General features: G+C 40.5%; 1 protein-coding gene across 2 annotated transcripts in view; it reads right to left on the bottom strand.

Annotated features, from left to right (window-relative positions):
• Positions 1 to 14,672: 14,672 nt before the first annotated feature.
• The window catches only part of GRID2 (glutamate ionotropic receptor delta type subunit 2), a 963,383-nt gene continuing 950,842 nt past the window's right edge, over positions 14,673 to 27,213 (bottom strand). For both annotated transcript variants that reach the window (XM_067557183.1, XM_067557186.1), the window contains 2 exons: positions 20,171 to 20,411; positions 14,673 to 15,095 (listed from right to left, as the gene is read on the bottom strand). In XM_067557183.1, the coding sequence (XP_067413284.1) occupies positions 14,673 to 15,095; positions 20,171 to 20,411 (664 nt within the window). The remainder of the gene's footprint in view (positions 15,096 to 20,170; positions 20,412 to 27,213) is intronic.

Raw genomic sequence — 27,213 nt, 5'->3', positions numbered from 1 at the left:
GATGAACTTGCGGGTGTTTTAAAAAGGGGATCGCGCCCCCGCGGAACGGTGGCAAACAAAGAGGAAGTGGCATTTAACTGCGCATAAAAGAGAGGTCTTTAAATCCCTGCTACGAACAAAAGCATGAACACATGTAAGCGAGGGGCTTGTACTGTAGTTTAATTAAACAACCGCCCCCCACAACACGAGTGTCTAAGCCGTTTGCTGTCATGCACGGTGAAGCAGCGGGCATCCATGCCCCCGTGGAAAGGTAGCCACTTGTTCAAGGACAGAAACAACTCGCCAGTCACACTGACTCAAGAAAGCCAAGCGGGAGCCATTTGCGCTGTGTGGTGCAAAAAGCGCTGTGGCGCCTGGATCTGTCTCTCCCCATAGCTGCTTTCCCTGCAGTCCCTCTGGTGGGTTTTTGTGTCCCAGGGTTGTCCCTATGCAAACAACAGGTTGAATATTGTAGGTGAGGGTTATTAAAGTGTCCCCAGGACAATGGCAGTCTGTGTCCCATTTGTCACGCTTGGCTTAATCTTTGGAAAGTGCACACAAAGTGTGACATGATGTTGGCTTCCAACATTATTCAGTCTGCATAGCGGCAAGCGCTGCCCTGTCTCCCTGGAAATAAAGTTCTGCAGATTTAGTCCTGCCATCTAAAAGCCCCTTACCTACTTAGGCAAAGGTCTGAGCACCCGGGGAGATACGTTTAGTCCGGCATTTAACCTGGTTAACTTAAAAAGAAAAGAATGTAAAAGAAAAGCCTCTAAGAGAAGTGAATCCTACCAAACGGTCTGGGCATTGTTGCATTGGTTCACTCACTCGGTCAGTGGGTTTCCCCTAAAGAATACCTGGTCAGGTAGCAGCGTGGTTTGTGGCCGCGGATCCTGCGGGGAGAAATAAAGCGCTTTCTTGTCCCTGCATTAGAATTGTAACGAGGGCTGGTTTTCCTCTGGGAACACGCTTGGCGTAAAACCCACTTAAACGGAGCCATCCAAAGGGGGAACAAAGCTCTCAGCCCTACATGCTGCCATGTCTAGCCTCCCGGGCTGCCCCAAGACTGAGAACAGTAACTGACCAGAGAAGGTGAGAAGTTTGAGCGGGATCTTCTCTTTCCCTGCTGTCAAAGTTTGTGTCTTCGGATGTTGCACTATCTGAAGGGCCTTTGTTTTGGGGGACCTCTCCGATTTAGTGTCATTCCTGGTTCAAAATAATTCGTACAAGGGTTTCAAAGATGTTTTACAGTCACCTTGAGTTTAGAAAGCACGTTTGCAAACCCGGTCACTAAAAATGGTGGCTTTCAAGTCAGTTTCCAACACAGAGCGAATTATATGCAAAACATCACCCACCTTGTCTCTCTAAACGAGGGATAGATCATCAGTTCAGCTACGACGACCTCCCCCAGTGCCCCGTTTGTGGAGAGGGCGAAATGTAGTTAGTTTTTGTTTGCTTTTCAAAGTTACCAAGGGCATCAGTTTGAGGTCTAGTTAATTAGCAGGAGGCCAGAACTGAACAGATCGGCATTGTTTATAGGAACAGAATGAAATGGAAGGGCACAAAGAAGTGGATGTGTATTTAGTACAGACCTGCACCACAGACAAGAACCCCATGGGCAAGTCCCTCTCTCTGCTCACTGAGCCAGCCACTGCTTTGAGATGAACCAGTGTGTGCTCTAGTTTAGTAAGAGCACAATAAAATAATAATAATAATAATAATAAAGTCTTCTGTTTATTATACTTGGTGGCGAATCGACAATAGATTTGTTGAGGCACGGGCAGTACCATAAATTGAGGCATGGTGGCTGAAGGAATGAATTAACTCTTAAAAAAAAAAGAGTTACATCATCACTTGTAACTTCAGGAAGCAAATTAAATGTCTGTTTAGTCACGTACATTTTTTAAAAGCGTCATTTACTACCGAAAGTATTAGAATATTTGGTATTTATTTAGGTAAGGATCGCTTAAAATATTTTTGAAGGTAGACATTTGCATTAAATCAGGCAATTCTATAAGTGAGAGATCAAGAGTGAACTAAGTTGTCTCCTTTGGATGGGTTGATTTTTTTCCCCCTGTACACACGAGCGATATCTGGAAATAGACGATTTCGGAACTAAAGCCACTGGAAATACCACAGCGCCACCAGCTGGCTTTAAAAGACTTCAACAATACAAGCTGTGCGCCTTGGACAGAAATTGGCTGTACAGCTTCTCTTGTTAGCAAAGGAGCCCGTGGGTGAGCGAGAAAGAAGGCAGCCCTTCGCGTGACGCGTCCCAGAACTTTCCAACAAAAGCAAAGTTAAAATCGTAATGCCATCTCATCGGGTGATCGGCCCCGACAGCCCTGGCACGGTTTGGAACATGTCTATTTTAGGGCTAAATTATACAGCAAGTATCTCAAGCGTCGTAGCGGCTAGGCAACAACAAACGAAAGTCAAACGCAACTGCTTTAAACAGGCCGGCAGATCCAACACAATGAGCACAAGAAATGATCTAAGGTCAAAAGCTGTCCTAAGGGGGAGAGAGAGAAATCTAATTCTAATTTATTCTAAGGCAAAACATTGCCGTCACTTTTCAAGCACAGCTCCCCATTGAGTTAGAAGCCGATGGCTAAGATTAGCCTTTTGCAGTAGCGAACACACCTAGACCCGGATTAGGCAGTCCGATCTGCTTTAGCAAAGAAGCTAATTCCCTTGCAAGAAGTCACATTGAAGCCCTCCGGCTATTCACAGTTGATAGAGTTAAACACGTTCAAATCAACCATTTCCGTAACACAGTCACATTTTTTCTCCTCCCACAGACTCGATGAATGTTAATGATAGCCGCAATTCTTAGCTCTTTAAAAATTGTTAAATGATACAATGGAAAAGTGATACATTTAAAACTCAGTTTAATTGTAAGAATAATTTGACAGGTCCCCACCTACTACCAAATATCATCACACTTAACCAGTTACGGAAGTGTTTGAAATCTGTAATAAAAACCTAAATTTTAGCCCACTCTATATTAGAGAGTAAAACACTTAAAGCACAAATAAAACAATCTGCTAATCGCTCCCACAGCTTGAAATCCATTTTTTTGGCTCGTTATCTCCATGACTTTATGTCAGTTTCTCAGTTTGTTCTACAAAAGTAGTTAATTAGAAGCCATTTGTTTTCAGGCTACTTACAAAAATAGCCGGCTCAAATTATATAATAATAAACAAGCTCTCATCATTGCTTGGTATTTTCAGCTTTATAACATCTTTGTGCAAGTCTAACCAAAGGTTATTTGAAAACTTCTCCATGTTGTCAGCTCTTCTCCAGAAAGATACAATATAACACCGTACTGAATTCACACCCTGTTCCATATGCGCATTCACTTTCATTTCAACTGCATTAGGGACCATGGTAAGGTTTTACTACTTTTCATTTCTAGTAGCAGGACAGAACTACTTGAACCCAAAGCCTTTCCCCCTCTTCTGTGGTTCTACATTTACTAGGTTCCAATTAGCTACCCTGTTACATCTGTGCAAACCAACTGCGGCAGTGAGGAGTTACACAGGTGTCACCAAAGGTATTTGGCCAGTGCAATCTTTTTACAGGTGATGTGAGTGAGAAGAAAACCCGGCTTGATTTGCAGAGCTTAGCGCGGGTAGCTAAAAAAAAAAAAGACTCTTTGTTCTGAAAATCATTGTCAGAACAAGCTTGAACCCCCAACAATAACATTTTTAGGTGGGCACGTTTCAGAATAAAACCCCACAGCCGGGCAAAGCTATCCCTCATTTCTCTGGCAGCAGAACTGGTGCATTCCACTGCACAAGGAGTAGTAGGTTAACAGGAACCAAACACAAAGTACACGCAATCTAGATGTGTGACAGAACACATGGTACAGTGCATGGGGCAGGCTGGAGGTTTCCTGGCTGTACAGCTTTTCTTCTCCCCTAGCTGCAGGGGATTGTGCCGAGACCCTTCATAGGCTACTCCAAACACTGGGCTTTGGACATTTCCTCCCTCTGGTAATGGATTGGTACATTTACACATCCATTTGCTGTGTGAATGGTCCTAATGTTAACACTCAGAGCTAGGCAAATCTTGCAAAAAAAGAGCATTTGCAAGCCGTCACCCTGTGGTACACCGAGGACTGTTTGGAAGTGCGAGCTATCACTTTAAGAGCCGGGCAGGGGGGGTCTTTGGCCTGTTTGCAGGCCAGGTACAGCATAGGATCTCATCAGCAGTTAATGCGGCAAGAGCCCCTTTAAAGCAGGGCGGGGAGAGGAGTGTGACCTCTCTGCTCTGGGCGCAGCCTCGTTTCTAGTTCTCCTCTGTTAAGGTTCTGATTTCTGAGCACTAAGTGGTGTTACCCTGCAGCCTTCCACTGAGAATAGTTTGTTGTTTTTCCTGTGTTTATGCTGGGAACATAACACATCGGAATTCCCAGTGGCTCTTTGGTTTGAGCATGTTCATACTCCCCTTTTCTCCTCTCCATTTTTTTCTAGCTAGCGACAGCTATTGAGACAGGTTTTTTTTTTTTTTAAACTGGGTTTGGAAATTGTGGGTAATTGACATAGGTATACCTGCGTGCCCAAGAGTACATACTTGTTTAAAACGTGTTTTTCAAGCGTCTGTTCTGATTAGGAGACTATACCATGTGACTTAAGTGACCAACCACAGATAGTAAATAGCAAACCTGCACCCCCATTGGCTGAAAACTGTCCACATTTATTTGGCAACTAGTTACACGTAACAAATACATTTGCAGAAATTAGGTTCAATTCCCAAATGATTTGTAACTATAACAGGCCTAAATTTGTCAGATCATTTACTCACAAAGATTTGTTTTAAATAACAACTATATATTTTAAAAACAGTTTTAGGTATATGATTTGTGCTTACATCTACTTCTTAGGTTAACATGTGGAATATAAATACCCTGTCTCCTGCATCTGTGGTCAGTCTTCTTATGGGGAAGCAGTTTTCTCCCCTCCCCCACTATACCCCCCAACAACCACTTTTGTTGCAGCATGGGAAAGAGCTCTGCTTTGTCCCTTGCCACTCCCACTGCCCTTCAACCTACTATGTCCTTATACTGCTCTGCAAGCAGTAATGCAGCTGCTTTGTAGTGCATGACAGCATGTAGCAGAACCATTGTTGTATTGTGTACCCACCGCTGCGGGGAAAAGTGCTGCATACACAAGGCGTTTCAGGTGGTATGCACTTCAGAGCAATGTGTGCCTCTTTGCACAACTGACTCCTGAAGAGGTAAATGTATTCAGTTTAGTGGGTTCTAGTGTTCTTAAACATGTCAATGCTTTGAGTGAGGTTTACATTGTATTGTTCACATCTTCCTGTAAGCAGATTTTTCAGAGTTGTATAAACTGCTTAGGAAATACCACTTGTTCTTTAACTCAAAAAGTGGGAGCATTTCATTATTTTCAATGCTCTAATCCTGTAGCTAAATATTATCCAAACAACAGTAGAAATTAATCTATAAGGCTTGTAAAAATCATTGTGGGGACAAGTCCCTAGTGTCACTAAATATTACTCTGTAAATCAACACACTTCTTTGTCTTACACTACACAGAGTGTTTGCTTTATATTGGGTATCATCAAGTATTGGTCAGGCCTTAAACAATGTGTTGCGTGTTAGGAATATATACTATACACACTTAATTTTGTTCACCGTTATTTGCTTTCTTTAGCTTATTTTCCCCCATGTAGGCAAACTAATTAGTAACAACATGGGTCAAGAATTATTACTCTTTCCATGGTCTACAGTGGATCTTCATTCACACACACATCCATCCCCACTGAAGAAGAAGCATGTTCATGGCCAGTTGGGGGAGGGGAGGAGGCTGTTTAGTAACAGTGTCAGTGTGTTATAAAGCTATTACAGGGCTTCTCAGTCTTTTTTTTGGACCAGTGTGATTGTTACCTCCTCTTAGGATAGCTAGCCATTGTGAGCTACATAAGCCCATTTAAGGATTTTTTTTTTCAGATTGATACTGCGTGTCTCCATAACACTGAAGTCAAACTGTGCCTAGCAAATCCATGGTGTGTTTCCACCAACCTATCTACAAACTTCTGTCAGGGTTATTTTTCAACAGCTTCTCCCAGACTGCACTAGGTGGACAGGGGTCAGGGACCTGTCTTGTGGTAGGTGCTCCTTTGGGCTCAGATCTGGGCAATGGAATGTTTTTTTTAAACGCCTACTGCAAGCACCCTACAGCCAAGCAAGGAAGCAGGCAATAAAACAGACAGCGCTGCTCTCTCACTTTCTCCCTCTTCCTCCTTGCTATAGAGTGACAGTTCCATAATGGAAGGAGTGTCTTGTGGTTAAGGCACTGATGCGAACCTGAAGGAACCTGGGTTCAATTCCTGTTTCTGCCACAGGCTTCCTGGGTGATCTTGGGTAAGGCACTTAATATTTCTGTGCTTTAAATCTCTGTCTGTACAATAAGGATAATAATACTGCCATTAAACTAATTCTTATGCAGATAAGTTAATATTTGTATGGTACTTGAATATTCTGGTGATGGTGGTTATCTAACTATGGCTAGGTAAATAGCAGAGGAGCTACAGCAGAGAACGAATGGCTGCTCAGGCAGGAGAGGACACTAAGGGAGGAGATGGTGTCTGCTCAAGAAGGGCTGGGGCACCTATTTGTCCATCTGCAGGTGTTTGTGTCTCTATTCCATGAAACTATCCCGTCCAATCTCAGCAGGGACTAGAGTGTCAGAAGGACACATGCAGACATAAGAGTCATGCACCAGCAACATGTGGGGCAACGGCTTCTGTGCCACTCACTGCCAACTGGGGTGGAGGCGGGTTGGCCAAACAAGTTACAAATGTCAATGAGGGGGTCCTATTTGCACTTCAAAAACCAAAACAAAACATTGTTTTGAACTGGTTATGGAGAGGCAGCCAAAGCCTTTGGCAGGGGGTGAAAGACTTAGCTACCATGGTTACAGCGATTTAACCATGTGGTTTGGGAACACACATTCTTTTTAGCGCCAACCATGCCCCTAAGTGGTTTAAAAGTTGCAGCATGGACAGTTCTCAGAAACGAGACAAACCCCCGTGTTTCATAATGAAAAACAGAACAGAATGAGACTAAGTCTCCAGCTCCTTCTCCCCAATGTCTTCAGCAATGTATGACACCGCATGCCTCATTCAGAAACCTCTAGCCACCAACTTTGGTGAGTGTCAGGATAGTTTTTATTAAAGCCCCAGCTCCTGTAGACATTTGAGTACATAAGAAACTCAGATTTCACTAAAAAAATAAATCTAAGTTTCCAGCCCCTTCAGGACTAGAAGGGCTCAAAAACCAGAGGACAAATAAAATGAGTCCAATAGTTATTGTTTTTTTACAATTTTTAAGTTAATCTAATAATTTTTGGATGTTCGGGCTTGGCACTGAGATACATTTTTGTTTTTGACAATAGAAAATAGTCTCAGATCCATAAAGTATTGTTCATTCAGCAGCACTGTGGGAATAGTACTGGGACATATTTCGTAGGGAACAGTTCGGCACGTAAAAAAATCACGGGATTACTTAGCATACACAGGAAACATCCCATTCACCAGAAGTAACATGGAGCTAATGTGGTGCCCTCACCTTTAAAAGGGATGGGCCGGGGGGGGGGGGAATGTAGAAATACTTGGGGGGACAGCTAGGGACATAGCAGAGTGTCCTACATTTGGTGATTGTTGTAGCAATTCGTAGCCTTAGGTCTGGGCCTGCTCGTAAGGACCTGTTTAGTTACAGAGGGACTTACATATGTGGTGTTTTTGAGGTAAGCATTGCACAGAAAGTGTAAATTATATATTGTGGGTATACAGTACCTTTCATCTCATAACCATTACTTATGTATTTTTTATTTATAAACATTGGGGGTGACAGGCATGTTTGAAATATAAAGTTTATAATTTTGCCCATTTTACAGGTAGCTCACTTGTGCTTCTATATTAGTCGAGTGGTGGTTCAACTCACTTTATTAGTTTGCATTGTCTTCTAAAAAAGAAATCATCTTAATATTGGACTACTTTAAAAGTCAAACTAGGAATCATCCTTCCCGGGATACTGACAAATGATTAGACTAGGTGAAGGACTCTGTTTTGGCCTTTGTATCTACTCTTATTTCAAAGTAAAAAAAGATCCTGAACACTTCTGGTATAACTTTATTGCAGTAACAATGGCTAATGGTATTTCCAACAGCAGGTGCCTAGTTAGAAGTTCTACTGCTTTTAATGGCCTAATTGCTTTTGTAGGACTCCTTTTAATTAAAAAACTAATCAATATGTGACATTCCAAAAATTAAATAGAGAAAATTGTGCCATTGACTAAAATGATATTAAGGCTGGTAAACAGCAAATTAATATTCCTGAGTGGGATTTTCATAAACGCAGAGTGTTGGCGTTACGCCCACTGAAATTAATGGGTGTTTTTCCTTTGTCTTCAGTGAGAGCAGAGTTAGGCCAATATCGAGTACTTTTAAAAATCCCGCCCCTAATTTTTATATAACCCCTTTCCTCCAAAGGTTGCTCAAATTATTTAGCAGACTATATCTGTGCGCCAGCATATGTGGAGGTGAACAATGATGAACATTACAGAGCCATGTGATACATGCATTTATCATGCAACTGTGACTGCCTCACCTGCACTGTCCACTAATCCATCCCCACCAGGCCTTACTCTACTATTCCAAATCCATGGAACATTCAAACAGCTGTCATTAAAAAAAAAAAAAATTCCACATGCCGCAAAGGCAGAACGTTCCTCCCCAATTTCATGGGCCTGAGATGAGATTCATGGGTTATACTCAGTGCTGGATTCACCAGGGCTATTTTGGCGAGGCAATAGCTAACAAAGCTAATCCATCTTTCTAAACCACTTTGACGTCTATAGTTGAAAAAAATATTGTATGGGACGGATTATGATTGGCCATACTGTATCCATGCAAGAGAGTAAGGTCCATCTCCCTCCCAATCAGCTGTGAGGGGCTATGCTAGAATTATCTGAGTTGCTGTGTGTTTGAGCAGGTGGGGAACAGAGGTAGGAGGAGCGCCTTGGCTGCACCCTGTACAGGTCTGCAGTAAACTAATTCTGCTCCAGAGGAAAGGAGAAAGACTGGCGATGCTTGGAGAAGCCTAGCTATGTGCTATCGCTCATTCATGGCTTAGCCCAACACTCACTCACGATCTGTGTAGATGCAAGTCTCAATTTTTCAGATGAGGTTACTTAAGGTTTATTGATCTGGATGAGTGGCACTGTGGCCTAGGATTAGTAATTGCCTGGGGAACCAAGAGACCTGCATTCTGGTCTTACGGCTAGAACTAGACCCTTTTGCCAGTGCTTATAATGAAGGTTGGCAGTACTGTGCTCATCTGTGGGGTTAACAACTACACAGTGACGATACATAGCTTGTGAGAGGTATATTTAATGAGCCACATTTATGCAAATGGTATTATTAGCTTGATCAGTGCAGTTTACTCCTTTAATTTGATCAGCTAGTGTGATTTACCCACTGTCCTGTATTTAACATTGTGCCAATAGTGGGTTTGATTCACCACCGCATTACTTCAGCTGTAAATGAATGTATGACCAATAGTATGCCAAGGCCAATGTATTGATTTTAATGGTGTTTAAACCATCATGGAACTGGAGTTACACCATAGTGACCCAGGCCCTGTATATTCATTTATCTACACAAAGGACAGAAAACACTTAGCTGGTCCAAAAGCAAAATGCTTTGTTTAAACAAAAAACAGTTTAAATTGTTATGTGACTACAGTGTAGTTGCCTATCACATCATTTACAAAACGCAAGCACTTAAAGGAAATATATAGCTGGGGCCATCATAAATTTTACACTGCCCACAAAGTTTTTTTTTTTTTTTTTTAAATGTAAAGCAATGTATATTTCATCACAAAGCAATAACCTTAACTCTGACCCAAAATAAATACTACGCTTTCATCAGTAATCATTAATCTCAAACTATGAAAAGAAAAAATAAACATGGATATCGTACTATATATATATATATATATACACACACACACACACACACACACACACACACACACATTATTGTCCCGTTTTGAGCAGCCACAAATGCAAGTTTATATACAGACATAGGTCCATAAATTTAATTTCTCATTACATTATGTAAACAATTTGAAACTCAAGAAATAGCAGCTACAAGTGCTTCACTGCCAAAAAAAAAAAAAAAAAAAAAAAAAAATTGCCACATGGTAAATGCATTACCTGACATTTTACCTTTTACAGTAGCACTTAAAAGAAAATATTTAAACACCAAGGACACAAAACTAATACATTAGAAATTATAATCCCTTAAACGCCCAACAAGCCATGGGTCAGCATTAAGTTTTTTTCCCCCGTTTAATGAAATACACATTTCTTTGTATTTGATGAGACTAATGGGTTAGCGTGGCCCTTCTTCGTGGGTTAAAAGGCATGATTTCCTTGTTAAGTGTCCCACTGCGATGGGTTCATACATTTGTGCGTAGCCTTCCACAGAAATAATGCGGGGCCTTCTTCCAACCCTGGCATATCTCCAGGGCTCTATTGGAGACCAGTGCCACATACAAGAAGGCCCAGTTACTCTAGCACCAGTTCCTGGCTGGGTTTCCCCACGTTCCCTAGTATCACTATAGCGCTGGGGCTATCATGACTTCCTCTTGGCTCTATGCGGAATATGACCTGGATGTGAAGTGGTATAAGTCTCTTACCAGGGATGACCTTTGCCCACAATAAATAACTTTTCTGAATGAAGCTGAGATTGCCATGTGCCCAGGTAAGCCATACTTTTGTGGAATGTGCTATGGGATATTTAATAGTCACAAATGAATGATTGTTTGATGGTTAGAGCACTGGACTTTGACGTCTAAGCTGGCCTGCAGATTTACTGTGTGACCTGGGGACAATTAGTTAAGCTTTCTGTGCCTCATTCTTCCACATGTAACGTGGGAGTAATATTTCCCTACCTCAAACGGGTGTTAAGTAGAGAATGTTAGGTTGACTAATGTGGTGGGGAGGGGAGGCACGTGAGACCCTTAGGTAGATATTGATTTTCTCTCTTCTGGACGATGATTCCCTCATGAAGTACATTGCTCCCTAATTTTGAGGCATAGGTTCAGGATTCCATAGGACAGTCATCAGACTCACCACTTCCTGCAGGACACTGCGTTTCCTTTGGAGGTCTCCCTTGCAAACACTCAGCTGACAAGATCACAAGCTCAGGTAGTTTGGTTTAGACCTACCAGCCTCAATTTGCATTGTGAGCACATACATGCACCTCATCGTGTTATTCAGAAAACTCTTTTGGTATGACCCATTCTTATGGACACCTATTGTACTAAAATGTTTAAAAATCCTGCACACAGCATTTAGAAGAAACCCAAAGATCTGGGTTTACTGTAGGGTTAATCAGGGGAATAGTCTGAATTTTGGTTGTGATTCATACATTATCTCGTCTCAGAAGATGGAATTTTTAAATTAAAATCTAGCAATAGCATGAAATTTAAAACTAAAAATACCTGCCTGCTCTATAAATGCTGGCTGAGTGAATGCATGAAAAGATAGCAACACTTTAAAATCATGGTTCATTTAATGAAAGCTGAATTATAGTGAAGAATCCAATAGAAAATTTAGGGCACCCAAATTAATAAAGTGACATCGTGAGTCATATTAAAGTAAATACTAAAGGAATTAATATTGATTTGGCCATTTAACATTAATGAAAATATACAACCCAAATGCAAAAAGATTGAGAATACTGTAATTAAATAAGGGGCAGATTCTGCCACCCATACTCAAGATGACATGAGCACACAGCTACCCACAGAGTAAGGTATGATTTCATTGTAAGGGTAGGCAGAATTTGATTCTATAAAAATAAATCAACAAAACAAAATAGGCCATATACCAAGGAAGTTTCTAGACTGAGTTAAATGAAACACTGAATGTACTTGAGAATTCAGGCAGAATGCAAGTTAGATCTCAACTTGACATCAATGCTCATGCTAATCTTGCATTGATTTCCATGCTACAAGAGATATATGATGAGAGGCATAGGCTTTAGTACTTTTAGTTCTTCCTTCCACTACGTCTTACGTATTCAAATATAACACCAATGGTGAGTCTCATCCCTGCTCCAGCTCTTTACACCAGGTAAAGAGACTAAAGAAGTTCTACAAATGAAGTGAAGGAACTGAGTAAGCTGCTTTCTGAAGACCCTCTCAAAAGCCTTGGGATGGTGGGCAGATGTGGAGGGTAACGTGTGGTGAGGTCAGGCTAACAGAACATAGTTCTGCAAAGATTTTGGGCAGCTCTGCTCCCATTAGTTAGAGATACCCCCAGGGTTGTCTGAATTACACCAGGGACTGCTTAAAATCGCCTTAGTCCTTTCTCCCAATGCTCCGAGATACAGCATAGACTCTCACCCCATGAGTTTGCACAGCACGAAGGCACAATAAGGCCTCCATCTTCTTGGCTTCTATGTAAGACCACAATATAAATGTTAAATAATGCACACACTGTTTGAAATTTCCATGTTATTTAGGACAAATAGGAAGGAAAGCAAGTTTAGAAAACAATTTTATTAGACAAATTATTTAGACAAATTATACACAGAAAGCTCTGCCACTTGTAACTGAGGCCTCCAAAAAGTGTTGTGTATCTGTATAATAGGCAACACATCAAAATAAGCCTATTTTAAATAGTGTACATGGTTAACAGTTTGTTTATAGCTAAAATCACTGCAACATCTGGTATGTGCCTACATAGCTTGTTGTAAAGAATTTTTTTAAAATCAGAGTTGTGTATGAGTTCATGAATGTTACAAAGGGAAACAAGTTGTGCATGCTTTTAGACACTTGCTACCCTGGAAACAAAATGGCCGTTTGCATGATAAGAAATTGTTCTGCCTTACACAGTAGACAATATTTGAAGATTTAGTACAAAAACATTGACAGTACAAGATGCTCCCCCGGAACAGAATTAGCATCAAAATAGAGTAGAGCTGAAGAATATACCTTTTAATTTCTCCTAAAGCAAATCACTTAGGCTGATTCCTATATCAATTCTAGCCATAGAATGAATTAGGTTAACATAAGTGTATGGTTGCATAAAAAATAAAAAAACCCCAACAAACAAAAACAAAGAACCCAACACGGGATAAGTTGCTTGCTTCCTACTTAATGACATTTCTAGTTTTAAGGATTACAAACTGAAAGCTCATTCTACATTTCTAACAGATAAGAGTGTTACTTTAAGAAGCTTGTGCCAAAGCAGGCACTGCTTTAGCTCTCATTGCTGTTCTTTCTTCATTCTATACAATTGGCACTAATATAAAAATTACATAGCTCCTCTAAATATAAATGAGTATAAGAAGGGTTAAAATGATAGCTTGATCAATTTTTTTTTCTTAGCATAATATATGACTCTAATTAAGGCCACATCAATATTTCTCAAGGGCTTTTTCCCCCAGTAACACCATTATCGTATTGATTGATGGTACTGATTTGGAAGAGAATTTATTAACCTTCTATGATCTACATTTAAACTTCTCTAGAGCTGTATTAGTTATCCATGGATGTCGTTTACCTAAGAGAGTTTTCCATTGGTTTAAGTAAAATTACCCAGGTTAGCCTTCTACACTGCTGAATACCCAATGTAAAACCTAATCAAATGAGTTACATCTAGGTACAAACATTAAATTGCCCCGGATGTTCTAATAAAAAAGTATAAAATAAGCTCTGTTGGCAAACAATGCAAGTCAGAATAATATTAAAGCAACCTCTCTTTTCTAATCAAAAAGACCCCTGCACTGTACATCTTTCCTGTATACAACACATTTTTACTAAAGCTTTATTAAATGAATTGCAATAGCAACGGCTGCCATTGTATAGATATATATACACATGTATATATATACACATACTTATGTATATATATTTATGTGATACTAATTTATTTAACACAACAGAGGCTTCTGTCATATGATACAGTTTACTGTACATAAGTAAAACTTTTAACACTGTACAATCACATAAAGGTCATATGCACTGTTGCAGTGCAAAAGTAGATTTAACTGTAGTCTTTATTGGCATAGTAATGGCTTTTTGTAATCCTACAAAATTGCATTCTCATATTATGTTGCCTGAATGTTTTTTCTTTTTCTTTTTCTTTTTTCCTTTTTTTTTTTTTCTTTTTAAATTACTGCAGGGTTTGCCTTTGGTCCACAGTTAAAAGGACACACAACAGCAGTGGAGCATTGAATGGATGCAGCAAAACAAATGTAAAGGACTGAAGTTATTGCAATTATATAAAAAAATGGAGAGAGAGGAGATAAACACCCTTCTATGAAATAACCTTCTATCTTTTATGCATACTCAGTGCATGTTTCCTATACTTAAATTATATGAAAAGTGTACTAATAGAAAACTAGTGATGACTTTTTTTCTTCTTCTTTTTTTTTTTTTTTTTTTTTTTAAAAGAAACTGGTGGCAAGAGAAGAGAGAGGAGGAGACAGAGAAAGCAGGGGAAGGAGGAGAAACAGTGAGTTGTTACTAAGAATCCTGATTTAAAAAAAAAAAAAAAGAAGTTACATCCATGTTAGTCCCACAATATTACAGCTGCTCCTTGCAAAGGGAGTCCTAAAAAGAAACAGTGAAGAAACTTGGTCTGAAGCTCATATGGAGGTGCCTCGGTCTGGGTCGTTACCGATATTGAGCCCCAGAGTAGGAGTTGGTTGGTATGGGATTGATGACATCGTTTTGATAGGACTTCTGAAAAATCCCCCATTTGGTGCCCTGTGCCTAAAAGGGCCAGTTCGGTGCTCAGGCATGTTGCCAAAGGAGAAACCAGAAGCGGCTTTAGCTGACAGTGTACGGCTAAGAGTCTGGATCTGTTCTGGTATGAAGGTTGTCGTGGTGATATGAGTGTTCCTGAAGTCACTGATTTGCTCCAGTGCTTGACGTGTGGGCAAAGTGTCAATGTCCAGTGGGGTCAAATCAATTGACGAGGTGGAAAACTGTTTATGAGGGCTGTCGTCATCTGTGCAGAGGCTGTTAACCCGTCTATGAAGATGTTCCAGGTCAATTTCCTTGTCATCCTGGAAAGAAAAAGAAGATGGACCATTTATTTTTGCCACTTTTTGCTGGACTGAAGCTTAACAGAACTGACCAGGAAATGTGGCATACGATTAACTAAAGCTTTGTGCTAATTTACAACACCAGAAGTCCGGTATAAACATCAATGGTAAATCTTTCCGACCGACTGATGCTGACTGGATTGGAAGAAACACAGGTGCTCTCTAACCTTATAATTCATCTATTTTTTAAATGCAGCATCTTAAATACTAAGCTGTAGGTGCTACAAATAGATGGCTATCCTGAAAGTGCACATTTAGAGCCAGGATATCTGAGATTTAGATCCATGACAGGTTTGTAACAATCAGCTTTATATAATGAAGATGAAGTGTAAACTCATCTCAAACTCAGACAAACTCAGATGGCTGGGGTGATATCAGCTTTTCTCAAACTACATACTGATAACTAAATATGAGCTTCAAATGGGAGCCTTTGAAGACTAGTAATAGCCTCTTCATCAGCCTTAATTCTGACAGGGCTCAGATTGATTTTTCTATATATGAGCTGGTGGCTCATTTACAATTTACCGTAAAAGGGCAAACAAGATTATTTTTAGTTGTAATGCCAACAGTGGGTTTGATTCTCCCCTAGGGCTGGTCTACACTACAGAGTTTTGTTGACAAAAAAGTCAGATTTTGTCGACAAAACAGTGGAGGGGTACACACTGAAATGATCCTTCCGCTGATGTAATTCTCCTGCTATGCTGACATAATAAAACCACCTCAATGAGAGGTGTAGGGCTTATGTTGGTGTAGTTAGGGCAATGCAGTGTCAGTGTAGATGTGGCCTTCCTTACATCGGCGGTTGGCTGTCATTCTTGTCAATTTTACAGCTTCAAAATTGATAAGAAAACCGGGCAGCTAAAGCCCAGCTGCCTCCCGCTCCCTGGGAGAACTGAGCAGCTTCTCCTGGTGGGGAATAGGGAGGGGCAGCCCACCTGGAGCCTGTGGGGCAGCCGGGCTCCCGGCTTGGTCTCTCAGCTCTCCACACTGCCCCTTTTAGGTCGGTGGAAGAGCTCCCGGTGAGGACGCGCACCACCAAACCAAGGAGAGTAGTATGGACATCAGCCACTGAAGTAATTAAAGCAGTGGCTGTCGACGTATCTTTGTAGTGTAGACAAGGCCTTTGTTACAGTGGAACACCACCACTGACTTCAGTGGAATCACACTGGTGGAAGTGACAGGAGAATGAGGTCTACTGCACTTATTTTGCTGTGTGATCACACCCACCTACCTTTGCTCTTTTTCCTCCTTAAACTATCCTCAAAGGAATTCAATTAAAAAAGTAATGTTAGGCCAGTGTTATAGCAGAGAATTTAAATGCACAAAATTCAAGAGATACGAAGCCATGAGCTCCACAGTAACTGTAAATCACCTGTAGGCCACATATATATATTAATATTGAACTGCAAAGCATCACTCAGAACTGAGTTAAGCATAGAAATATGCAAGGAATGTCTCCACTCATCAGGCTGTGGGACTTATTAACTAACTTTCTTAAAATTCACTTTCATTTCTGTGAAATCTACTGACTCTTCCAGACCAGTAGAGAAATATCACAATGCATCATTCTAGGACCTCAGAGATACCAGCAGATACACTAATAACAGCATGGGCCATAGTGGTTTATTTTTGACTTCCAGGATGGATTATTGCAACTCATTATAGGCCTGATTCAAAGGTCATTGAAACAATGCAAAGGCTCCCATTGATGTCCATCAGCTTTCAATCAGTCCCTGTGTCTAGGAATGAACCCAGGCACCATGAAAAACCTCCACCTAGTATAAAATGTGACAGTCCAACTGCTTAGCAACACTGGTCACCAAATCCCTCTGCACTGGCACCTCATTGAATACTGAGTCCAGTTCACGGTCTCTGTCCTGTTAATCATGCTCCTTGGTACCTGAGAGACCCCTTTTCCTTCTTCGACTAGGATCTACCATGACAGTTGAGGGTAGATCCTACATTGCAGGGTCCTATACTCAGGGTATATCTACACTGCAATTGAATACCTGAGGCTAGTCCGTGCCAGCCGACTCAGGCTTGCAGGGCTTGGGCTAAGTGACTGTTTAAGTGCAGTGTAGACGTCCAGGCTCAGGCTGGAGACCAGGCTGTAGGACCATGTGAGGGTTCCAGAGCTTGGGCTGCAACCTGAGCCGACAGAACTCACTCCCCCAAGAGACAAAAGGTTCCACAGACCTCAGCATTGTGAGAGAGTAACGTGGAATTGACTTAACTTTCCCCTTATAATTTATGCATGCACAGACATGTACATAGACATACATCACACTCACTCGCACACAAAGAAAAACAAAACCAACCACACTAATCAAGCTATTTCTCCTATAGACCAAGGAAGAAGATAATTATTTAGTAACAGATATAGAGAAAGATTGTGAGATGCTCACATGCTACTGTAACAGGGGCCATATAGTATCCAGATAGATACCCAAGGGCTCAGTCACAGTGCATAAATCATGATTTTGCCACGGTGGCACTGTTTTAAAAGTTTCCTTTTTTTGCTTGTTATTTTGAAACTTTAAGTAGTATAAAAGTAACTTTATAATTTAAAATGGTAATCAAGGAAATGTTTAAAATTACATCACTGGAAGAAATAGTGTGATGAGCTGGGTGAGTAACGAATTTTTGTGGTTCGCTGGCAATTCCAATCAATTGAAAAAAAATTGTTTTAGATTGAACCTCAGACATCTTCCACATTTTTGGTGAATCAAAAAGTAGGAAGCCATTTTATTTCAGGTTGGCTGGAATACTGAAACGTCAACAAAACAGATACTTTGTTTTGCTATTTACCATCTTTGAACATTTTTTTATTTTGAAAATAAAAGGGAAATTTTGAAATGAAAAGTTGTTTTGAGCCAAAAAAATCAAAATGTTTTATTTTGAAAATGTCAATATTTAAATTTCTTTTGGAAAATTTTTTTTAAAGGTTTGGGAGTTTTTTTGAATGAAACTATTAGGTGATATCAATGTGAATTTGTAAATATCTGTGTTGCCAAATCTGCATTTTTCACAAAAAAAAAGTTTCAGTCAAAAGATTTTACACAGCTCTACTTGTGACTTAGCTGAGCCTTTGAGGGTCTCTCCAATGACCTCCCAGAATGATGCATTCTGGGCAGGGGTTAGATTGGAAAAAGGTAAACTGGTGGTATTCTTCCTGTCCCGCACCCACAACCCAAGCTCTGCACACTCAATACACCAAAATAAGACATCACTCACAGTAAGATTGTGCACATTCCTATAATATGATAATTCCTTTTCTCTCCTGTGTGTTTTGATCAGTAGTGATATATTCAGCAGTGTTCACATTTAAATTATCATCAGGCTTCAGAGTCAACATCCCATTAAGAGTAATAGGGACAGTTCAGTCTTCTCTGAGCTATTTTTTAAAGCTGTCTGCAGACTCAGGCAGACATCACTGAATGGGTTACTTCTGGTTCACGACTGGAAGGTTATTTCCATAACCATAGGACAATTATTTTTCAGGATAAATGCTTGGATTCTGGAGCACAAGATGGCAGCCATCAGGAAAAAGAGCTGGCTCGCTGGCCACAAACTGGCCCAACATGACCCCCAGTTCTGAACGAGTGGCCTGGAAGAGCCACTAGATTTCATGGAAGCTAAAATGAATGTTAAGAATGTTCATTAAGATGTAATTCTGTGCTTAATAAGCCCCACAGATGGGATAATGGAGACATTCAGGTCATATTTTCACATTTAATTTGGTTTCAAGACAAGCTTTTCACATCAACTTTTAAGACAAATTTAACAGCAAGCTAGTAAATAACATTAGGAAGTACAAGTTATAGTAGCTGAAGCAATGATAACTTAGAATTTCCTGGCTTCTGTTAATTTAAATACACATACATGCGTGCACACATGGTATCAAGCGCGAAGTTCCTGAAAGTTTGGGCTAAGTGACAATTTGGTATATTTTACTATTTAAGCATTTACCTAGTTGTAATTGAGAATTTCCCATTTCAGAAGAACCCAGTTTAAAGAGAAAAGAGGGTTTTCCTTTTTAACAACAGTACTGCCCAGAAGTTTTGTTTTTTTTAAAAAAATCTCACAACTAAAACAGTAAGCAAAAGGTTTTAAAAATTCAATCATTCATGCTGTAATTAGCGAGTGTAATTAATTCTGTCTGATTATACAGCATAAGATTGGCAGGCACAATATTGGAGAAATTGCAGCTAATGGCAAAACCATCAGACACAAACTCAAAGCAATACCCTTCAACAGGTATTGGCGCTATGTAGAGAGAAAAGGTATAATTGATGGTGATGCATTATAACTTGTCAAGCATCCCACACTGAGTATCTCCGCCAAGCACATTTTAATGATGATTTTTCCAGTGTTGCTTTATCTGGTGTTTTAGAGAGCTAAAACTTCACCATCAGGATAAGCACTTTGTTTACAAAGGACAGAGCACCTTCTACTGCCAGTGACTTCAGGTAGATATTGTGAACTGAAGCCAATAGCAATGCAGGTCCTCTGCATGTCCAAAAATCATACCAAGTTAATTTAAGAGGACACTAAATATGGATTTAGGAGTTTAGCTTTGGAAACCTGTTTTTGAAAGTCTGAGCCATTGCATCTGGGAGCATGTTTTGCATACAGGAGTGAAATAGACCTTTCAAACTCACTGGCAGAATCTGGAGCTGATCCACAACAGCAGGAATAGCGTACTTATTCCTGATGTATTAATAACATAGTACTCTACTATTAATTGCTGTGTTCCATTGAAAACAGTTCGCTCTCACACACCACTAGTGTGTATATATACACACACCCTGGTGGTGTGTGTATGTTAGTATTTATTTTCTTTTTTATTTCTTACTGGCTCTTCTAAAATGGAAAGTCAGATTTCATGATACAGATTGAGTGACCTTGGCTCAGCTTACAAATCAGAAAGATATGGAAACATTTTAGATCCTGTATTTTCCTTTCCCCTCTAGTGCTATAAATTGAAGACAACAGTATGCAGGTAGCATTCCACAAAAAATGAAGGGGTCTTGTACCTCTTTTGAAGGAACCCGAGAGCCTTTCCTTTTATTCCACCATGTTTCCAGCATTGCAATGAAACAGGAGAGGACAATCCCAGCAGCCAGGATACAAAACACGCCTGCAAAGCTCTTTATGTCCAGGGCACCTCCTTTCTGTTTTGTATCCACTGATGAGTATAAGTCACACTGACCATTCTTCGGCCACCACTTATGCTTCAGTATATCCATGTCTCCATTCTGCTGAAGTTCTAAAATCCTGGGGGGAGAAAGTACAGAATCACTGGTTAGGTCAATGACATCTGAAGCTTACATTTGTACAGCTGAAAGCATAGAAGTAGTTGAGAATGTGATCATCCCACATGGAGGGATCCCATGCATGTGGAAGCAAAACAGATGATGAGTCCAAATGGGATGACTAAGCCGAAAAAGAAAACTGCTTGGCTGGAATACTGGGTGTGCTGTCCACCCCTGAATTTTTTTCTTCTTCTCTTTTAATTAGCCTCAGTGAAAGTTGTGTGTTTTTCCAGTTGCATTTCAAATACAGAATAGCATATTTCTTTTCTTGGTAGCCAACTTCTGTAATTTATGCTTGTTACATGCAGAATGATAGATAGTTTGAAAAGAAACAATTTGCTTTGCAATGCAAGGACATTGCCAGAGTGTGCCCTGGCAAATTTGACCCAAAAAGGGAAATTTAGTCTGAAAGATTCATTTTATACTCCATGTAAGGCAGTCCTTAACAGTTGGGGTCCATATTGCCTTAGTGAAAGCCTCTCTTCCCTGAGTGAGACTGTGCTAATATCTTTGTGGGACAAAGACGACACCCTGGCATCCTTTACCTAGAAGGTAAATGGTCAGCAAGTTTCCTTCATGAAACAGGGATCTCAGCTAGGCTTGGCTGGACATGCTGGAGAGACTTTAGGGTGAGAACTTAACAAGTTAACCTCCTGTCTCAAGAAGCTTTAGTCTCTAGCAATCGTGTTATGATTTTGTCTGATATGCAACCATTTGTTTCCATTATCTTCACTTCCTATCACTTGAATTTATCTTTGATAATAAACTTGCTGTTTTCACCCTATATGAAAAGTGCTGTGTGTTAGGCTAAGTGGTGGTCTTGAGCTGAATCTTACAAGCTGCAGTGTGCTGCTCCTTTGGGAACAGCAGGCCTGGTAATTCTGTAAGTGCTCATGGATAAGGGACAGGACACCACAGGGAATGCACCGAGGCTTTGGGGGTTGGTGTGTGGCTATCGCTAACCTGTAGAGAGAGCAAGCCATGCCTGCAGAGGCCTGGGAGGTAGTGTTTGTGTTGCCAGAGGCTTGTGGTTTCAAGGAACTGACTCATGGCAGACAGACAAAACTTCCTCATGCTAAAGGCTGGTGGTGGAGATGGGGCCTCACAATTCTGGGTAGCCCTATGGAGCATCACAAGTGTAATTTAGCAGTGCTTTACAGCGTCCCCCATACACAGATCATTTTGATTTTTGAAACATTTGCATACTTTGCCATGATAATGAAATTACTGAAACTTTGTTGTGGCATATACAAGTCCTTTGGTGTCCCCTCCAAAGTGGATCTACAACTGTGTGGCCTGCCCTGGAAGATGTAGTAGGAAATCTCAAGAAGCCAGTCAATGACCTAGTTATTTTATTTTAATTTTTGGGTTAAATCCCAGCAGTGGCTTGAGATTGAGTTTTCAGAGTCCAATGTTCGAGCCTCTTCCTGAGCAGTGAGTGAACGTCTGTCTCTGTGCCCCTGAAGTAGTCACTCTGGAGGTCCAACCCCGATTAATTAGGCCCAGAGTCTTAGGGCATGTCTACACTACAAATGTAAGTTGACCTATGTTAGTTCGACTTTCAGAGCAAGAGTGGGAGACTAGACTTTGCCTTGAAAGTGACTTACCACCAGCCACCTCCCCTGTAAGAGGAGTGAAGGTGTGTTAGCTCAAGAGCTTTAGCAGAGTAATTACTGTAGTTGTTCATGTCCACACTATCCTCCTTCGGTCGGTGGTGGTGGTAGTTTTAATAGTTCAGAGGCGAGCAGGCACAACCTGGCTTGGAGCAGGGAGCCTGGGAAAAGTCCAGGTGGGAGGGAGGGAGGGAGCATGGGGGGCAGCCGTGCTCTAGCTGAGCCCCCCACCCATCCTCGGTGACATCCTGGCTTTCTTCTCAATTTCACAGCTCTATGAATGACAAGAATCAGAGCCAACAGCCAGTGTAAGTAACCTGCAGTGTCTACATGGGCACTGTTGTCCTAACTGCACAGACATAAGCGCTACACCGCTCGTAGGGCACTTACATTGCTGGGACCAAGGCTGTAGTGTGTACACGGACATAAGGCAGCTTACATCAACCTAACTCTGTAGTGTAGACCAAGCCTTAGGAAAAGGCTTTTTTCAGGGTCTTGAGGCAATGGAGGAATTTCTAACTATAAATCAACAGAGGTAGCTCTGGAGATACCTTGTTTATATTCCTTCATGTTGAGCGATAGTGGGACAGAATCTGTGCGGCTCTTCTAGGGGGCACAGCACAGAAGGTGTAGCTTGAGAGAGAGAGTCAATTGCAACTTTAAACCATGCTTCATCTGGATTCTCAGTTAACCAGGAGGCAGCTCTAATTTATAGCAATCTTACCCAGGTCTTCCAATACAGGTAAGGCTGCCTGGAGCAGCCAAGAATCTCTGTAGTGCTTAAATGCTATGGAGAGCTTTGAAGGGGAGGGGGCTGCATTTGGCAGCCCTATGCTGCTCCTGCAGTGGGAGAATTCTTTCCCAGCCAGCTGTGCCACATTTGTGGCCCTTTAGGGTGGCACATCAGGCTTGGGGCCGTAGCTGGCCATTATTTTAGTTCTCACTGCACCTGCATCCAGTATCTGGTTAGCATTTGGTTGGGCATTTTAGCCAAAAGTTTCAAGTTTTTTAAGTCAATGGAGCTACAGGTGCTCAGCATCTCTGACAATTGGATCATTTTTATATAGGTCCCTATACATAGATTTAGGGGTCTAACTTTCAGCACTAAGTTCAAACATTTTGGCCCCCATATTTTTATCTTTGTGAATTACTATATGCCAGATACATAATGGAAAAACAACACGGGGGTGACTGTTTTATTCCCAGTAGCAGCTTTAAGCCCTGAGCAATGCTATTTTCTCCCTTTTATTCAGTCTGTAATAGACAAACATCTGGAACGATTGTGTTATTCTCATTAATTAAATGATTTTCCATTTATCAGTATAATTCCTTATTACACAAGACATCTTTTTAAACAATAGAAATTTGCAACAAATATTGAACTTTAGCTTGTTCTGTAAGACAGCAACTTTATTCCCAATTGTATCCCTGGTTATGATTTTAATTGCTGAGCAATCATCTTTATGGGTATAGATAAAGTTAATTGCTTTAAGGAAATCCTAAAAAAATTAAGCACAAACCAGGGATACCAATTATACAACTTTATACGGAAGATGTAGCAATGGCAAGAGCTCATTACAAAATTAATGTGAAACTGCAGTTGAAATGGAAAATATATACATCAAGGGAAATTACTGCAGCATCAGTGGTAACTTGCCAGATCCTGGTCCTAATGGATTCAGTGGGTGCTTTGTCATTGACTACAATGGAATCAAGATTTGGACCCAAAAGAATAGCCACCAAGTTATGAGGTTTGTAAATATTGCCATTTGTTTCTGTAGCTATGGAATTATTACTTCACAGAGATTTTTGAAAGTGAAACATATACTTTAACTGGAATCCCATGAAAGCTAATAAGATGTGAAGGATCGCATGTCTAATCTGTAGGAACCAATATGCTTTTGTGGTGTGTGAACTTTCCACAAGATGGCAGTCTGTGCACAAAAATAACACACCTCTGCTGCAATTACTGTTATGGACATATGAACTGTACTAACAATTTCAGGCTGTAAACACTGATTTTAATCATTTTATTATTTTATTTTTATATTTAATAATTATTTATAATAGACTAAATACACTTCCTCAAAAGGAATGGATATGAAAAGATGCTGTCCGTGATGGTTGCCTTTGGGCCTCTGAAAGAGCATCAAACTGTTTACAAGTGGTTTTTCATCAGTACTCTGTTCTGTGGAGACTGCAGAGTCAGACTAAAACAATAGTACAATGAACCAACGCTAGCCAAATCGCTGGAAGTCTATAGGTAGTCTGCATGATTTCCATCTGTCTTGAAGTGTTACAATATTAGAAAGCTTGGCATTAAAGACCATGTCTAGACAGTTGAACTGAAGTAATCTTACTTGACTGAAAAATATGACCTTTAAAACTTGATTATTGATAGACTCTGGACCTTATCATATTTTTCTTTAGCAGGCAAGCTGTATTCTATGATTTTTCAAAGTAATGATGTAAAAACTAAAAATTATTAAACTACTCCCTAAAAATATTTAAAGTATATATTAAAAACTTTTGTTTCTGCATTACCCTGGCTTTATCGCTCCTAATGCTAATAGTTTATTGGGCAGAGAGAGAAATCTAGTGGTTGGAGCAGGCATGGAGGAGAGGAAACTGTTTCCAACACTGCTACTGTGCTTTAAACCTCTCTGTACTTCAGTGTGCCAGTCTTTAAGATTACTATAGAGCCCAATCATTCCTGTTCCGAAGGTAATGAGAACAGCAGCAGCTTCACAATACTTACCTACCTCACAGGTTTGTTGAAAGACAATTAGTGCTTTGAGAACCCTAAAGAAAAGGTGGTGTTAGGATCGCAAAGTGTTATTACAACAATCAAAGCATCTGGGAGAGTGTCATTTTCAGATCTTGCTTTTGTATTTGTTCCTTCTGAGTTATAGATGACTAAATCTAGAGAGAGAGACTTAATGGTACATTTACAGTGGGGTCAAAAACTATTTTCACAGATGGTTTGAGATGGCATGCAATACTGAATGCCAGCCTCTTGTACCAGGACATGTTAACTAGAAGAAATTACTTCTGCTGAATGCTTTTTTTTTTTTTTCCCTGAAAACAAAAGATGAGAGCAAGTGCTAAAACTCAGTCTGCTCCTAGTCTCTAAAATAACATTATGAAAATCTGTCTCATCCCCGCTACACATGGGTAGAGCTTTAGATTAAGGGAGCATTAACTGCTTAGTATAATGAGGAAAAGATGGCCTTATGGTTAAGACATTGGACTAGGACTCAAGATATTTGTTCAGTTCCCAGCTCTACCACAGACTTCCTTTGTCACCTTGGGCAAGTCACATAGGGACAAATTTTCAAGGATTTAGGAGATGCAGTTGGGAACAGATTTCTAAAAAATCTTCAGCACTTATTTTGGCTATTAAAACGTAGCTACGTTCTTTTGAGAATCGGGCCTTGATTGTGGGTGCTGAGCTTTTATGAAAATCTGGCCACTACTCTTGATTGACTTCAGGTCCCCATTTGTAATATACGGATAACACCACTTCCCTACCCTCTCAGGGGCATTGTGAAGCTAAAATTATTTACAACTGAGTTTTTCAGCTACAATGATATAAGGCCATATCAATACCAAAAAAGATAATGAAAGTAGATACTCTCACCCAGTCAGAACTCAGACAGCAGTCATGCTATCCTGTGATAAAATTATTCTGGTCATTTTTGTTCCATGATAAAAACCTGATGTGACACCAGCAACTACCCGAACCTTCAGAGTGGCCACAAATGTCCTCTTTCTTCAGATATTGGCCCATGATAACTCGCCTTTGCCCTGCTCTAGACACTCAGAAGTGGCTTAAAGATGCTGTGGAGAACAGGACCACTCTCTATATGATTTTTTATGAATATCATATGCATGCAGTATACCTGTTAGAAATTATCCTGCCTGACTGCAAGGAGTTAAATCAAAAGTTAAATCCCCCTGCTAGGGGGAAAACAAATAGGAAACAAAACAATGACTCAGGGTATGTCTTCGCTCATGGTGGCAAATTCAGCACCGCGGGATTGATTCTTCAGGATCCATTGAGCGGAAGTGGAGATCTACTCAATCGATCTTGAAGTTGACTGAATATATCCACCCCCGGAAAAAGATTAACGCTGCGTCGATGGCAGAGCATTTCCCGTCAGCACAGCATAGTGGGGACGCCGTGCTAATTAGAATTTAGGAAGTCGGAAGGAGATACGCAAGCTATGTAGAGTAGTTTGCCTATCTTCTGGCGACTGCCACCAAATTTTGCGGCAAGTGTAGACCAGGCCAAAGATAAGGTACCTCTAAATAGGATACCAAGGGTCCTTAAGGAAACAATGGGGGAGCTATTTAATTGGGAAATGCCCACCTGCCTGGCTCCAACCAGCGTACCAGGCCAGGGTAGCAAGTTAATTTCTCCCAGGCCTGAGCCTAGGATCAAGAGGTCACTAAACCATTTGTGACCCTGGCCCAGAGAGGAAGGGAGTCTGAGTGGGCAAGAACTCAGGGGGAGAAGTGCTGTGAGTGAGAGAACTGCATAGTCTCATCGGGACTAAATTAGCTGTTACTACTGAAGAAAGATCTTGGAATCACTGTGGATAATTCTCTGAAAACATCTGCTCAATGTGCAGCGGCAGTCAAAAAAGCTAACAGAATGTTGGGAACCATTAGGAAAGAGATAAATAATAAGACAGAAAATACCATAATGCCACTATATAAATTCATGGTAGGCCCTCACCTTGAATATTGCATGGTCAACCCCATCTCAAAAGATATATTAGAATTGGAAAAGGTACAGAGAAGGGCAACAAAAATGACTGAGGATATGGAACAGCTTCTGTATAAGGAGATTAAAAAGTCGAGGACTTTTCAGCTTGGAAAAAGAGACGACTAAGAGGGGATAAGATAGAGGTCTATAAAATGGTAACTAGTGTGGAGAAAGTGAATAAGGAAATGTTATTAACTCCTTCACATAACACAAGAACAAGAGATCACCCAATGAAATTAATAGGCAGCAAGTTTAAAACAAACAAAAGGAAGGACTTTTTCCACATACCGCATAGTCAACCTTTGGAACTCTTTGCCAGGGGATGTTATGAAGGCCAGAACTGTAATCAAGTTCAGAAAAGAACTATATAAAATTAAATG

The sequence above is a fragment of the Emydura macquarii genome, unplaced genomic scaffold (genome assembly GCF_026122565.2).
Source record: "Emydura macquarii macquarii isolate MOO-44397 ecotype Brisbane River unplaced genomic scaffold, CSIRO-AGI_Emac_v2 contig_1790, whole genome shotgun sequence".
Lineage (NCBI taxonomy): Eukaryota > Metazoa > Chordata > Testudines > Chelidae > Emydura > Emydura macquarii.
The sequence above is the reverse complement of the archived record's forward strand: the minus strand, read 5'-3'. Positions and strand labels throughout refer to the sequence as shown.